The sequence below is a fragment of the Dermochelys coriacea genome, chromosome 4 (assembly GCF_009764565.3).
Source record: "Dermochelys coriacea isolate rDerCor1 chromosome 4, rDerCor1.pri.v4, whole genome shotgun sequence".
NCBI lineage: Eukaryota > Metazoa > Chordata > Testudines > Dermochelyidae > Dermochelys > Dermochelys coriacea.
Window position 1 is genome coordinate 48,527,375 of NC_050071.1, and position 15,871 is coordinate 48,543,245.

A 15,871-nucleotide genomic window follows, 5' to 3' on the forward strand; every position below is an offset into this window, starting at 1 on the left:
CAAAGGTCCAAGTCAGTGTCAGAATCCAAAGCCCCACCACGGGTCAATCCCAAATCAGAGTCAGGAGCCACACCAAAGTCAATGCCAGGGTTTGAGTTCATAGCCATGTGAAGGGTCAAACCAGGATCAGTCACTAGAATGAGAGTATGGAAACAGAAACCAGGAGTGGAACATGGGCAAAAAGAAAGAACCAGGCAGGAACTAGGAAGAAGGTATGGTAACAAGATCAGGAACCAGGCAAGGAGGTAGGAACTTAGTCTCAGAGATCTGGTCAGCAGCAGGCCTAACAACAGGTTGCTCATGGAATAGGAATAGGAAGATTTATGCCTGGTTGTGTCCAATCAACAGTCTGCTGCTAGTCATCTGACTCAGCTGAGTCAGAGGGCGCTAAAAGATGCTAAAAGCCACTAAGTCAGTGGGTGGTAGGATGTTGACTGCACTTCCCTCAGCTGCCCTCGTGGTGTGATGGTGCAGTAGGTAAAGCTCTGGCTCAGCATCCCTGGGTTTGAGGCACTGGACAGCTGCCAAAATTTTGGCGATCACATGATTGCTGACCATATATTGGCATTCCTTGGTCAACATGCTTTGTAATTTGTTGATTTTCCATATGTAGAGTTTGTATAACCATGGTTCTGTAGCTCTGTATGGTTTCTGATAAACTGATGCCACAACAACTCCACAGAGGCCACTGAAAGACCCAGAACATGGTGGCAGCTGCTACTACATGAGCATCCACATCCTCCATGCTATCCAAATATTTGACAGTTGCCCTCTGCTTGACATCCCATCTGGGCAGGTATTACGGAGTGGAGGCTACATGATGGTAGCAGCCAGTGATTTACTCTCATCCAGATTAATAACTAGACCAAAGCACACCATTTCTTGCCTAACCAGATCAACCATCATCAGCAGCAGTTCACCAAACTGCACCAACAAGACAATGTCATTATTCAAGGTCTAGAAGCAAATCAGTATTCAGCTCGACACCACTGACAGCTGCCTCCTCAAGTTTATCCATCAACCAATTAATGCTGATATTGAACAAAGTGATGACAGGATACAGCCTCACTGAACTCCTGTGGAAATAGGAAATGCCATATATTCACCATTAACTTAAAAACTGTTTTCCGTTCTATTATATAGAGTTCTCCTATCACTGAATCACATCATCAGATCGCATTCAGTTTCCTTAATGGCCGAAATAAAAGGCAAGATGGAAGTCTATAAAAAGTGCTGCACATGACATTAAATTCAGCCATCATCTCAAAAAACTGTCTCAAGAGGCATCTGAAGAAGTGGGTTTTTTACCCACAAAAGCTTATGCCCAAGTAAATCTGTTAGTCTTTAAAGTGCCACCGGACTCCTCATTGTTTCTGAAGACAAAGATAGGTCTAATGCCACATTGATTATCCCATCCTTTGTCATAAATTACTTCACCAAATCAAAGCAATGACATGGAGACAAAGACAATTTATCCTTCCCTCTGCTCCCACCAAATTTCAAGTCGCTGCTGCAAAGCATGGAGGTGCTACAACTAAATGCTTGTAAGAAATTTTCAAATAACATATTTTCCCCTAATCTCATTCTCAGAAATGGCTGAACCTCGTTAGCTGAAATCTTATAACATATTCAGCCTTTAGAAGACACACAGCATGGAAAATTTTAGCTCAAACAGTTAGAGTTTGGCAAAGTTACAAGCTGCTGAAAACAGGGTCTTATAGTGAGAAGTTTGGGGCAACCTTATCCTAGGTGGCATTACTAGCTTCACCCATAATAATTGTAAACATCTAGATGAATGTGCTGTCCTCCCTATTGACTGCATAATTTTAATGTGCTTGCCCTCATCCTATCACTTCCCCATCCCTAGTCTGTCTTATTGTCTCTGTCTGTGGATCTGATTAATGGAATTACTCACGTGAGTAAAGTTACACAGGTGATTATGTGTTTGTGAGTTTGGAGCCCAGGATTGTAAGCTCTTCTGGGCAAGGAATCTATCTTTATTTGGTTTGTAAAATGCTATACCTAACTGTGGTGCTATATCAATAACAAAAAAGAATACAAATAAACTTTTACATTATGGAATATCTTTGAACTTCTGTGTTTCTGGTTGAACCTCATAACAAACTTAACCTTAGTTCAACATTTGCATTCTGTTGAAAATAAAGTCAACAAAACAATTTTTCCCTATGATGAATAACAGCCACTTATATTATCATTCCTGGAATACTGAGAAACCTGAAAAAAACTCAAGCACCTGGAATTTATTTTCCACTGTGGTTTTGGTCCCATTTGCACCAATAATAATACATGCTTAATTGCTAAATTTAGTCATAGGTTCATCATGTTTAAATCAGGTTAAAAAAAAGTGGATGGTTTAAATTGAATCATACCAAAGTTCAAAACAATGTTACGATGTGGTAGAGTTTATAATATGAGGTTCACAGTACATAGTACTTGTGCTTCATGGTAGGTGGGGCTCATAATAGCGCCATATCAATGGCAAAGAAAGAGAAAACACATTATGAAAAACATGGCAAGTAATGTAACTTTACTTCTCATTAACATTAAAAAGTAGACTTGCCAAGAAATGCCTTGGTATTAGGTAAGCTCAACAATGCAGACATGTCATCACGTTTTGACAAGTAAGCAGATTAATTAAAATAAGGGACCTAATTCTACATTATCTGGTATTCTCATGTAATCATTTACATCTATGTAAAAGGAGTCAAAAGTATGTTAAATGCTAATACCAACGTGAGTGGGAAGTTCATATTTTGTAGCATTTCCCACTCACTTCGCACAGGTATAAAAGACTTCAAAGGAGGCGAAGCTAAGGGGGTGGGGGAGATCAAGCCCAAAGCATTGTTGATTAACGAACTCAGAATTTCAAAAGTGATTGTGATGTTGGCAGACCAAGTGCCAGCTCTTGCCAAATCATTAGACCTCAGCCAAGCACTGACAATTTCATTGCTGGAAACCACCACAGCTCACCTGTGTCTTAATATCATTAAGATGGGTATTGAATTTACAACAATATGTTGTAGGATTTAGACTTTGAAATGCTTACAAGTTGTTACATGCATTAATCTCACTTATAATATCTTTATTATATGGTATAAGATAATGTTAAAGTTTTTGCTTTATAACTGTAAAAAATGTTTGCCCTGAAATTGTCAACCCATCCAAAGGGATCATCATTAAGAAGGCTATCTAAATTAAATGAAGCACTGTGGGACATCACAATACAAAGACTTTTCTAATTGTCCTTTCCCACCCGTGCAGATATTACATGCAAAAGGGTGCATCCCATCATCTTGAACTCTGGAAGAAGAAAATAAACAAGAAAATAGTTCATATCTTTTGCCGTTTGGCCTCTCAAAGGGCTGGCGCTATGAAACAGAAGCAGAGATCCCTAGGGTCAGCCTGGGTTAGCCCTAAAAAACACTCAGTGCTGACAGATTGCTACAACTCTGATACCTTTTGGAACCATAGACTGTAACTCATTTGTGTATATATGTTGCCTGCTATAACTTCTCTCATTTCTTTTTCCTCATTAATAAATCCTTATTTATTATAATTTACTATCCGATTGGCTACAAGTGTCTTTGGTGTGAGATAAGAGATATAAATTGATCTGGGATAAGTGACTGGTGTCTTGGGACTGAAAACAACCAAATCTTTTGTGATCTTTGCTGTATAGCAACCATCCCTAAATTCAGCTTGCCTGGGTGGCAAGATAGACTGAAATGCCTGCAAAGGATTGTCTGTGACTCCATGGTAAGCCTGTTACAAGTGCTTCAGGAGTTCACATTTGTTACTGGGTTGGAGAAATCTAATTATAGAACATACCAACAATTTGGGGTGTCCTGCATTTTGACCGTCTGCCCTGAGAATGGCACTCATGGGCATGAACAACTCCAGGCAGAGTCCTTGTGGCATCTTAGAGACTAACAAATTTATTTGGGCATAAGCTTTCGTGCGCTAAAACCCACTTCATCAGATGCATGGACTGAAAAATACAATAAGCAGTATATATATTTATGGCTGACTTAGAACAACGGTTCCTCAGCTCTCATCCCCTAGTGACCCTACTCTACTTGTGCTACACTGACAACATCTTCATCATCTGGACCCATGGGAAGGAGGCCCTTGAGGAATTCCACCAGGAATTCATCAATTTCCACCCCACCATAAACCTCAGCCTGGACTAGTCCACACAAGAGACCCACTTCCTGGACACTACAGTGCAAATAAGTGATGATCACATAAACACCACCCAATACCCGAAACCTACTGACCACTATACTTACCTACATGCCTGCAGCTTTCATCTAGACCACATCACACAATCCATTGTCTACAGCCAAGCTCTATGATACAACCGTATTTGCTCCAATCCCTCAGACAGAAACAAACACCTACAGGATCTCTACCAAGCATTCTTAAAACTACAATACCTACCTGCTGAAGTGAAGAAACAGATTGACAGAGACAGAAGGGTACCCAGAAGTCACCTACTACAGGACAGGCCCGAAAGAGAAAGTAACAGAACGCCACTAGCCGTCACCTACAGCTAAAACCATCACATCATCAAGGATCTACAGCCTATCCTGAAGTATGATCCCTTATTCTCACAGACCTTGGGAGACAGGCCAGTCCTCACTTACAGACATCCCCCCAAACCTGAAGCAAATACTCACCAGCAACTACACACCACACAACAAAAACACTAACTCAGGAACCAATCCCTGCAACAAACCCCGTTGCCAACTCTGTCCGCATATCTATTCAAGGGACACCGTCATAGAACCTAACCACATCAGCCACATGATCAGGGGCTCGTTCACCTGCACATCTACCAATATGATATTGCCATCATGTGCCAGCAATGCCCTTCTGCCATGTACATTGGCCAAACCGGACAGCCTCTAGGCAAAAGAACAAATGGACACAAATCAGACATCAAGAATTGTAACATTCAAAAACCAGTAGCAGAGCAATTAAATCTCCCTGGACACTCAATAACAGACTTAAAAGTGGCAATTCTTCAACAACAAAAACAGACTTCAGTGAAAAACTGCAGAACTGGAATTAATTTGCAAACTGGACAACATCAAATTAGGCCGGAATAAAGACTGGGAGTGGATGGGTAACTACAAAAAATAATTTTCCCTCTGATGATACTCACACCTTCTTGTGAACTGTTGGAAATGGCCAACGTCCACTTTGATTGCATTGGCCTCGTTAGCACTACAAAAGTAATCTTCACTCTTTTGATATTCACCTCTTCTTGTCAACTGTTGAGAATACTCCACTTCCACCTTCATTGAATTGGCTTCATTAGCACTGACTCCTCACTTGGTAAGTCAACTCCCATCTTTTAATGTGCTGTGTGTGTGTGTATATACATTTATACATATATATATGCTTACTGTATTTTTCACTCCATGCATCTGATGTGGGAGTTTTAGCCCATGAAAGCTTATGCCCAAATAAATTTGTTACTCTATAAGGTGCCACAAGGACTCGTTGTTTTTGCTGATACAGACTAACCCGGCTACCACTCTGAAACCCATCTCCAGGCAGAGTGACAAAGACTATTGAGTTTGAGTGACTCAGTTTTTCAGTGCCCCATTTGAGGTCTCTGGAAGTTTGGAGCACTAACCCTTTGAAAGTAAGACTTTTTAAAAGTGTCTCTAGTTGGGCACACAAAAATTGAGGCAGCCATAAACGCTAATCACTTCTGAAAACCTTGGTCATCATGTCTATTTATATAAACATTGTGAAAGTGTCATTTGGAGGTCCAGAGAATGAGACATAATAGACATGACCTGTATTCGGCTACTCTTACTCACACTGAGTGGTACCTGACTGCTTGAGTAGTCTCATTGAAATCAGTTTCACTGTTTAGTAAGTAAAATGTTATTCAGTGTCAGAAGGTATGAAAGAATCTGGCCCTAAGAAAACAGCAAAGCACCTTTATCTATGGGAACATCAGTGCTGCAGTCCTTACTCAGAGGAAACTCCCAAGGCCTTCTAGAGAGGTCCTAGAGTGCTTAATTCTAAGAGGACCAAGAGCTGTAGGACAGAATTTCTTTTCTAGCTTCTTCAGTCCCAGAGAAAGAAATGATCAATGTTTAGATATGAACATACAGCAGATTTTTCCCCATTAAGAAAATCTGTGAAATCCTATAAATACCGTTGCAAATGGAGGTTTATGGAACATTATGATGAACCCAGAACATAGATTAGCAGCCATATATTCTTCTTCGGAGGAAATGTCGTTACTGAAAGGTGATCACAATGTTTAAGCATTTCCCAAATCAAAAACCTTGAGTAGGGTAGAGGTGAGGGAAACAAAAACCAGTTTCTGGATGGAAAGCGGGTAAATGATGATCCAACATGAGGCAGTTTTGGATATGAGGGGAGATCACTGGCTAATTTTCCACCCCAATCTGAAGGCTGGATTGACAAACTGTAAACCATTGATTTACAGTTCTAAATTGCAGGGTGGAGCAAAGTGCGACTCTGAAAACGATTAGTCTCCATTTGGTGAAGTAAATGGCAGCTGAAAAGATGATACCTGGGAAAGCTGTATGCAGGGCTGTTGCAGCAGCGCTGATCCCAAGGATATTCGAGAGACAAGGATGGGTGATGACCCACCTTTTCTCTCTAACATGGCAAAGGTGACAGCCGCCTGCTGGGATCGATTTTCCTCACTGGCTTCAGCAACTAACTAACTAAATAAATCCAAACATAAACCTCTTTTGGTGCCGGCTCAAAAGGCATGCCCGGTTTAAAAATAGCCCGGGTGTTCTTATTAATCAATACCCCCTACCGAAGAGAGTGGTGTTCGGCCTCAGAACTGAAACAGTATGATTACAAAATGATATAGTGCGTGTTAGGATGTATAATTCATGTTGCCTTCATTTGCTCAGACCAGCCTAAAAATCCATAAATCATTTTCTCGTTCATGTATTGCCTAAGTGCAATTTGTCATTTTGCATCAGAGGGCTGCTTCAGATCATCAGCGCTTTTAATTCACTGTAGAGTTTAACAAAACACCGGCCCTGCTTGACAACTGAGCCTGCATAGGAAGGAAGCGCTATACTGGCTATAGCATGTAGTTTAAACAAAATGGAGACGCGTGTTTGATTTACAAACGTGGAGATAACACACTTACCTGCTATAACTCTGGCACTGTCCTGAGCTGAGAAAAATAAAATTGATCTGTTTGTTCTCATAGATCCTCAAAGTATTATATACTTGACAACCACAGTGTTTATGTTAGCAGGCTTCTTTGCTTAGCCTAGCAGCTCCAGTGTATTTTTAATGTTGGCTGTATGAGAATTATTCTCACTTGGATATATCCTGGGTGCCAATAGTCAAATCAGTCATATTACTTTAAAATGTTTGTTTATGCTCCACCATTGACAACAAACACACCCAATGTTTACCTAGAAGTGATGAGCTTGCTTTCTTGATGAAATGCAGTTCCCTTGGCTTTGGTGGCCATTGGTTGTTTAATCACACAAAGCGGGCGATCTTTAAACTTTTGAGGGTCCCTGTTTATTGTCACATCTGGACTTACTGCTTTTACTCAATTACTTTTAAAAAATCGCCTTTCTCGATTCTGAGCACTGAGCTCTGGCACACTGCAATAATAAAGGGTTTTAGATTAGAAACAGATTGCTTTCAAGTCATGTTAAATCACTGCAAGCAGTCATATATCTAGACGTAGGTTAACAAAGTGGCCCCCGTACAAAGGAAAATAGGATAGAAATTCCATTTTGTTTTTTAAGTTTGTTGTCACACGTGTAAGGAGGAATTATTGCATTTTAAAGAACAAATAAACCAAGGGGAAGAAAAATAAACAAATGATTCAAATCCAAAATAAACATTTTATTATAGAAAAAACAACTAAATCTAAGAGCCAAACTGTGCTCCTTAAACTTTCGTTTGCAACGGAATAAGAGGTGGGATAGAGAATTGTTAGTGTAGGGTCGACTTCCCGCTGTGTGAGCACTGATGAGTAACTTTAATGGTTCACCTCCTCTCTAGGTTGCTGCTCTGCTGTAATTACGGCTCCCGTGGAGAGGCAGCACTGTGTTTGTTATATTGCACTTCAAAGCAGCCGTCATTACAACAACAAAGCCATTTGTTTATGTAATCCCTGTAAACTAAGAGCTGTGGACGCTGCCTGTGAAGGAAAATCAACAGAGCAAAGCGAATACATTAAACCTTAAAGTTGGTGATAAATGCAAAGGAATGCAAAATAAGATCTCAGTTCAGGGCGGGTGAAAAGGGAATTTCATGCGAGATGGAGTACGCTTGGGTCAACAACTGGATGGTGGCTAGATAAAAAAAATCATTAAAATTCCCTAACTGCAGCTGCATGCAGTGCTTTGAATATTTTGGATTACAGCTCCTGCAAGCGAATACAAAAAAGGAGCATACGAATAACCAACAATTGAGTAAGTGATGTAATGAATATAAACAGCTATTGAGATATATAAATTAAAGCATCTTACTTCACAGTTTCATCCTTTGGAGACATTGGGGAAATCCGGGAGGAGAGGAGGAATGAAGCCAGCGTCCTGCACAGAAATGCCTGCAAAGAAATCACATCTTGCCTGCAGTGAGAGACTTTAACCGCTAGGGGGAGCCTGCTACCTACAATTGCAAAGCAAATCCACTCATCCCTCCAGCTACTACATCTGTATAAAACTTAAGTGTTATAGTTGATGCAGTGATTATTTACAACCAGATCGGTCCATCTATTGTATATCCCTCTCTCTTTAAGATTTCCAGGTTTCAATGAGCTGCCGGTGTTTGCGTGACACTTAATTTCCATTCCCAGATTGTCTGAAACAGATTTAACAATCTGCATTGTCATTCAAGCGGCTTTATTTGAGATAGATGCATACAAAATACGGGGAGACTTTTTTAAAAAAAATGCACCAAAATTTCGAGGGGTCAGCTAAAACCCCTTCAAGTTACGTGTCCTTTCTTTCGGATCGTAGGAGTAAAAACGGAAGGAAAGGGCGGGGGGGGGGGGACGACGACGACGACAAGGATGATATATTGATCCAATGGCTGTATTCATATTCAGATACGCCATAATCTCCTTTTCATTGATCCACAGGTCCTCTTATAAACTGTCTCTCCATTCTCAACCTCAGACATCACGCGGAAATCATGTTAGCTGCAGCGGCTTTAGCTTGGCTTTGCCGGGTTGTAAATTTACTGCAGCTGGAAAAGGATTAGCCATTTTTATTTTTCTGGTAACCCAGCTTTAACTGCTCAAAGATAAGACCCGTTTACACGAAAGAAGCGAAGGAAGGAGGAGGAGAAGACCAACTGCAATGAATGAATAGATAGAAAGATAAATACAAACATTTTCAAATACATAGAGGATTTTTATCCAACATGTATCGAAATGAACATTATCGAAATGTAATTTCCTCTATTTCCACAATAGGAAAATGCATCTGAACAGACAGCTTGTTGAAATGTATCAAAGGACGCCATCCTTCTACTGTTTTACTAGTTACGATCAAAGATGTGATCACGAATCACTGATCTTACAAGAAGTCTCTCTTTCTGCCTAATATTTGGTGTTCCTTACAAACAATAACCACGTAGCATTTAGCAAAAAGTGAAATCTATGAACATTTCATCGTATTTGTACAAGGTTTAGAAAGTTATATAAATGGAACTTCAGTTTAATAAATCACCGGGTATATTATATGGAACACTAACGTATCCACAGTTTAGATTTATGAACACGTGTATCAAAATTAATCTATAAATCTTAACAGATGGTTTACATTGTAATGTAGACACATACATACATATCTCCAAAATGTGTGTTACCTATGGACTTTACATGCAAAACCTATTGATATAAATGCAGAAACTGTCATTGACCTTACTTATTACAGTCTTCTACGCCTACTGTCCTTCCACTATGGGGGGTGGATGGGAGGGAAATCTAGTGCTCTGGTGTTGAACAAGGTTTAGGACTATCCAATGTGTGTTGCTGAGTTTAAGTTGCAAAATAGTATCTCAGCAAAGGATACAAAAATTGCAATAGTGAAACAGCTATTAAATAGCATTTATCAAAGTGCTTTCCATGTCAGGAAAGTTGAAACAATAGTAAACACCGATAAAAGAATGGTCCTTTGTACCCAGAGCATTTTATTAAATAATATTTTTCATCGGCAAACTTCTATAGACTCTTCCCATCTAACCCTTCTCCTCACACACAAACTAATTTCAGATCAAGCATTGTTGACATTTATTCCACTCCATCACGCAAATTATCATATTCTGCTTTGATTCACATCTTGTACCATCTCTTTCACTTCAGACAGTGAAGCTGCAGAGGGTATAAATCAGGCCAGGATTTGGCCCAAACGCATAACGGTGTTAATTAGATGAAGAAGGAAAAAGTGTAGGCGTGTGATGGAAACCTGCACTCTCTCAGTTGTCAACTAATTATTTAAGGCAGCCCAGTATAAAATAAAGCACAAGTTTCCCTTGTTTACTTTTTTAAAAATGTTTGTTTTACCATTGAACCAGATATAGAGCTGGCCAAATAGGAAAAAAAAAAAAAAGTTAGTAGCTGATGGAAATTCCACCGCCACGGGAAAAACTGGTTATTATTGTCGTCTTGGTTTGCATTGATGACGATAGGTGATCTCCCTATTCAGTAACTGCAGCAGGGGAATAGTAACTTTCCGAGGCAGAGATTCCCCAGTAAGCGCTTCGGGACCTGCAGGGTTATTCTCTCTGTGTGTCTCTGTGGCATGCACACAAACCAACTAGGGCTCTGGGTTCTCCCCCCTCTCTCCCCTGTGATGCAGCCTGCTTGACTTGCGCTGGATCCAATAGGCTGTCGCCCCGTGGGTGTTGCTACACACTCATTGGTTGGCAGGAGCAGGGCGCTGCGCAAAAACAGAAAAGCCGAGCGCTCGGAGCTCAGAAACTGCCAGTAGAGATCACAGGAGCTGGAGCTGGGACAGGAGGAGAGCTGCAGCGAGAGAGAGCGTGAGAGTGAGAAGAAAAAGCAGCAAGAGAAGAAAGACTAATCAGCGCATCAATAAAGAGCAAAACGATGACCATCATCATAACAATGGCAATAAAAGAAGAAAATATAAAATAACAATAATTATTATTATAATAAAGGAGAAAATCCCAGAGAAATTCAGAGAATGAAAGTTTTGGGCGGCAAACCTTCTCTCTGCCTTTTCGATATGAGATCCTTTTGCTGGTTATATTTTTTTTTCCATTTTTTCTGCCTTTTTTGCATCTAAAGAGGGCACGTCCAGCGGTTCCACCAGCAGCAGCTACCCCTCCTGCTCCCTTCAGGAAGGCAAACCGAGGACAATCTTGAAATATAAAAATTTCCTCCTTGGGATTTGCTCCTGCTGCGTCCACTGCCGCTGCAGCGGTGCAGTGCCAAGACTCTCGGAATAAATAAGAGCGGGCTACTGTGTATACTGTGTGTATATCTATCTATCTATCTATCTATCTATCTATCTATCATCTATCTATCTCCATACAGCTCTAGGTATTATTAGCTGGTCATTTATATTGAAGATCACAGATGAGGTGGGAACGCCTATCTTCTTCGTTTGCTCAGCGTGTGAAATAATCATAAAAAAGAGGGAAATGGGGGAGAAAAACTCCTAATATGAAGCAGAAGGAATAATAATAATAATAATAACCCGAGATCGAAATCCCACTCAGATCCCCCTCCCTCCTCGCACGCACACTGCCCGCAGTATTTCGAGAGGAGGAGGTGGTGGTTTCTGAAGGAGGAAGTGGGGTTGGAGGGGATCTCTTTCCCCTTTTGGAGATGATTGTGCTATTCCTCCTTGCTTTGCTCTGGGTGGTGGAGGGAGCCCTTTCTCAGCTTCACTACACGGTGCAAGAGGAGCAGGAGCATGGCACGTTCGTGGGGAATATCGCCGAGGACCTGGGCTTGGACATTACAAAACTTTCGGCTCGCCGCTTCCAGACGGTGCCCAACTCCCGGAGCCCTTACCTGGAGCTCAACCTGGAGACCGGGGTGCTGTACGTGAACGAGAAGATCGACCGGGAGCAGATCTGCAAGCAGAACCCCCCCTCCTGCCAGCTGCACCTGGAGGTCTTTTTGGAGAACCCCTTGGAGCTGTTCCGGGTGGAGATCGAGGTGCTGGACATCAACGACAATCCGCCTTCCTTCCCGGAGCCCGACCTGACCGTGGAGATCTCCGAGAGCGCCACGCCGGGCACCCGCTTCCCACTGGAGAGCGCCTTCGACCCGGACGTGGGCACCAACTCGCTGCGCACCTACGAGATCACCCCCAACAGCTACTTCTCGCTGGACGTGCAGACCCAGGGCGACGGCAACCGCTTCGCCGAGCTGGTGCTGGACAAGCCCCTGGACCGCGAGCAGCAGGCGGTGCACCGCTACGTGCTGACCGCGGTGGACGGGGGCCAGCCCCAGCAGCGCACCGGCACCGCCCTGCTCACCATCAGGGTGCTGGACTCCAATGACAACGTGCCCGCCTTCGAGCAGCCCGTCTACACCGTATCCCTGCCGGAGAACTCGCCGCCGGGCACCCTGGTGCTGCAGCTCAACGCCAGCGACCCGGACGAGGGCCAGAACGGCGAGGTCATCTACTCCTTCAGCAGCCACATCTCGGCGCGGGCCCGGCAGCTCTTCGGCATCTCGCCGCGCACGGGCCGGCTGGAGGTGAGCGGCGCGCTGGACTACGAGGAGAGCGGCGTGTACCAGGTGTACGTGCAAGCCAAGGACCTGGGCCCCAACGCCGTGCCCGCCCACTGCAAGGTGCTGGTGCGGGTGCTGGACGCCAACGACAACGCGCCCGAGATCAGCTTCTCCACCGTGCAGGAGGCGGTGAGCGAGGCGGCCGCGCCGGGCACGGTGGTGGCCCTGTTCAGCGTCTCGGACCGGGACTCGGAGGAGAACGGGCAGGTGCAGTGCGAGCTGGTGCAGGGCGACGCGCCCTTCCGCCTCAAGAGCTCCTTCAGGAACTACTACACCATCGTCACCCAGGGGCCGCTGGACCGCGAGCAGCCGGGCGGCGACGCCTACACCCTGACGGTGCTGGCGCGGGACAGGGGCGAGCCGGCGCTGAGCACCAGCAAGTCCATCCAGGTGCGGGTGAGCGACGTGAACGACAACGCGCCGCGCTTCAGCCAGCCCCTCTACCAGGTCTATGTGAGCGAGAACAACGTGCCGGGCGCCTACATCTACGCCGTGAGCGCCACCGACCGGGACCAGGGCGCCAACGCCCAGCTCGCCTACGCCATCCTGGAGAGCCGGATCCAGGGCATGTCCGTCTTCACCTACGTCTCCATCAACGCCGAGAACGGCTTCCTCTACGCCCTGCGCTCCTTCGACTACGAGCAGCTCAAGGAGTTCAGCTTCCAGGTGGAGGCCCGCGACGCCGCCGAGGAGCCCCAGCGCCTGGCCGGCAACGCCACCGTCAGCATCATCGTGGTGGACCAGAACGACAACGCGCCCGCCATCGTCAGCCCCCTGCCCGGCCGCAACGGCACCCCGGCCCGGGAGGTGCTGCCGCGCAGCGCCGAGCCCGGCTACCTGGTGAGCCGGGTGGCGGCGGTGGACGCGGACGACGGGGAGAACGCCCGCCTCACCTACAGCATCGCGCGGGGCAACGAGGCCGGCCTCTTCCGCATGGACTGGCGCACCGGGGAGCTGCGCACCGCGCGCAAGGTGCCGGCCCAGCGCGACCCCCAGCGGCCCTTCGAGCTGGTGATCGAGGTGCGCGACCACGGGCAGCCGCCGCTCTCCTCCACCGCCGCCATCCAGGTGGTGCTGGTGGGCGGCGCGGGGGAGCGCCAGGGAGGCGGGGCAGGCGGCGGCCTGGGCGCGGGGGGTGGCGGCGCGGGAGGGGCGGGAGGGGAGCATCGCCCCAGCCGCTCCGGGGCCGAGACCTCGCTGGACCTGACCCTCATCCTGATCATCGCCCTGGGCTCGGTGTCGTTCGTTTTCCTGCTGGCCATGATCGTGCTGGCCGTGCGCTGCCAGAAGGAGAAAAAGCTCAACATCTACACCTGCCTGGCCAGCGACTGCTGCGTGGGCTGCTGCTGCTGCTGCCCCTGCTGCAGCCGCCAAGCCCGGGCCCGCAAGAAGAAGCTGAGCAAGTCGGACATCATGCTGGTGCAGAGCTCCAACGCACCCGGTAACCCGGCCCAGGTCCCCGTGGAGGAATCGGGCAGCTTCGGATCCCACCATCACAACCAGAACTACTGCTACCAGGTCTGCCTCACTCCGGAGTCAGCCAAGACCGACCTGATGTTCCTCAAGCCCTGCAGCCCATCCCGGAGCACTGACACCGAGCACAACCCCTGCGGGGCCATAGTGACAGGTTACACGGACCAGCAGCCAGACATCATCTCCAATGGCAGCATATTGTCCAACGAGGTAAGGTTCAAAGGGAATTGTAACACTCTCCAACCCCTCCGTATCTAGCAAGCTTCCCTCAGCTGTGCACGTTCATTACAGGTGCATGCGTCCCTGTACTGCTTTGCTTGCTTGCTTGTTATTATTTTTACGGTTTTGACAATGAAAAATGAGCGTACTTTTCTTTTCTTATGTACTCTGATGCCCCTGATTCTCACTCTCCCGAGGGCTTGCAGGTCTCAACCACTTCGGATTCTCCCTTGTCTTGTCAGTGTCATTGTCAAGCTGCACTGCAGTCTTTTCCCAACCCCATCTTTGCTTTCACTTAGTCTCTTGAAGCTGCTGCCCTTCGTTTCCTTGTGAAGAATGTCCCTTTTCTTTGCCCCTCCTTCATAATACCCTCTTATGCTTCTTTGATCATAAATATTTGCATGGTTTTAATCACCTGTCAAGAAGAGGACCTGACACTGCATAATAGTTACAGCTGTGATCTACCTTAAAGTGAGTCAGTTGCTTCTTTTCATTTGAAGCATCAGTTCTGCACTGGACAGCATTTCAGAAACTGTTGCATCCAAACTCCCACACCACGTGAATATGAATGAAGCTTGCTAGCATCTATGTATTAAAATAACATGATGATATACTAGTTTCTAATCTTATTTTAACTGTATGCTGTAAATGGACCACCTTTCCATCTTCGAGGCATTGCTCCTCGCAAAATCACTGCAATTGGCATTAATGAAATTACCTGCACAATGAATTCAGAGTTTTCCTAATGCAAAAAAGTAAAGCATTTATATGTGTTTCTACAAATCTTTGCATGTACAATTAAGGCTGTGGGGGAAACCCCTCTGGAGTTTGTGATCATCTCTATACTTGGCAGGAGCTTTAATTAATGTGAAAATAAGTGTTCATTAATTGACTTTTTTTTTTTTTTTTGACTCTGCCTTAACAGTTCTTTCCTATACTGAAGGAGAACTTGAAAATAAAACATCACAAAAGAATTTCCGTGAAAGCATACATCAAGGCTTAACATTCTCACCCATTAAACATGTTGTCTATATTGTACTATCTATTGCGGAAAGAATTTCTGTGGAACATATATCAAGAGTTAACATTCTCCTTTTAATCATTTTGTCTGTTGTATTTTAACTAATGTGTGCACCAGTACATTATGATGATGCACCACTGAAAGAAACAGCAGTGTTCCTTAATACTGATTTGCTGAGTACTTCAAGGCCAGTTAAGATCTTGTTATATTTTGTTTAAAATTGGTTTAAAATCTTTCTGAAAGATTTTAAATATTAGCCATTAGTGTAGACCCTACATCAGATGTTTATAAAGACATGTGGCTTCTGGTACTTTTTGAGGGCAACAGGATATCACATATTTTCTTTTCAGGACTCTATCTGTGTGATTATTACTCTC

At 44.7% G+C, this 15,871-nt stretch overlaps 1 protein-coding gene across 3 annotated transcripts in view; it reads left to right on the forward strand.

The window, feature by feature from the left end:
- Window positions 1-8,897: 8,897 nt before the first annotated feature.
- The window catches only part of PCDH10 (protocadherin 10), a 40,642-nt gene continuing 33,668 nt past the window's right edge, over window positions 8,898-15,871 (forward strand). For all 3 annotated transcript variants that reach the window (XM_038399979.2, XM_038399978.2, XM_038399982.2), the window contains exon 1: window positions 8,898-14,464. In XM_038399979.2, the coding sequence (XP_038255907.1) occupies window positions 11,864-14,464 (2,601 nt within the window). In that variant the 5' untranslated portion in view covers window positions 8,898-11,863. The remainder of the gene's footprint in view (window positions 14,465-15,871) is intronic.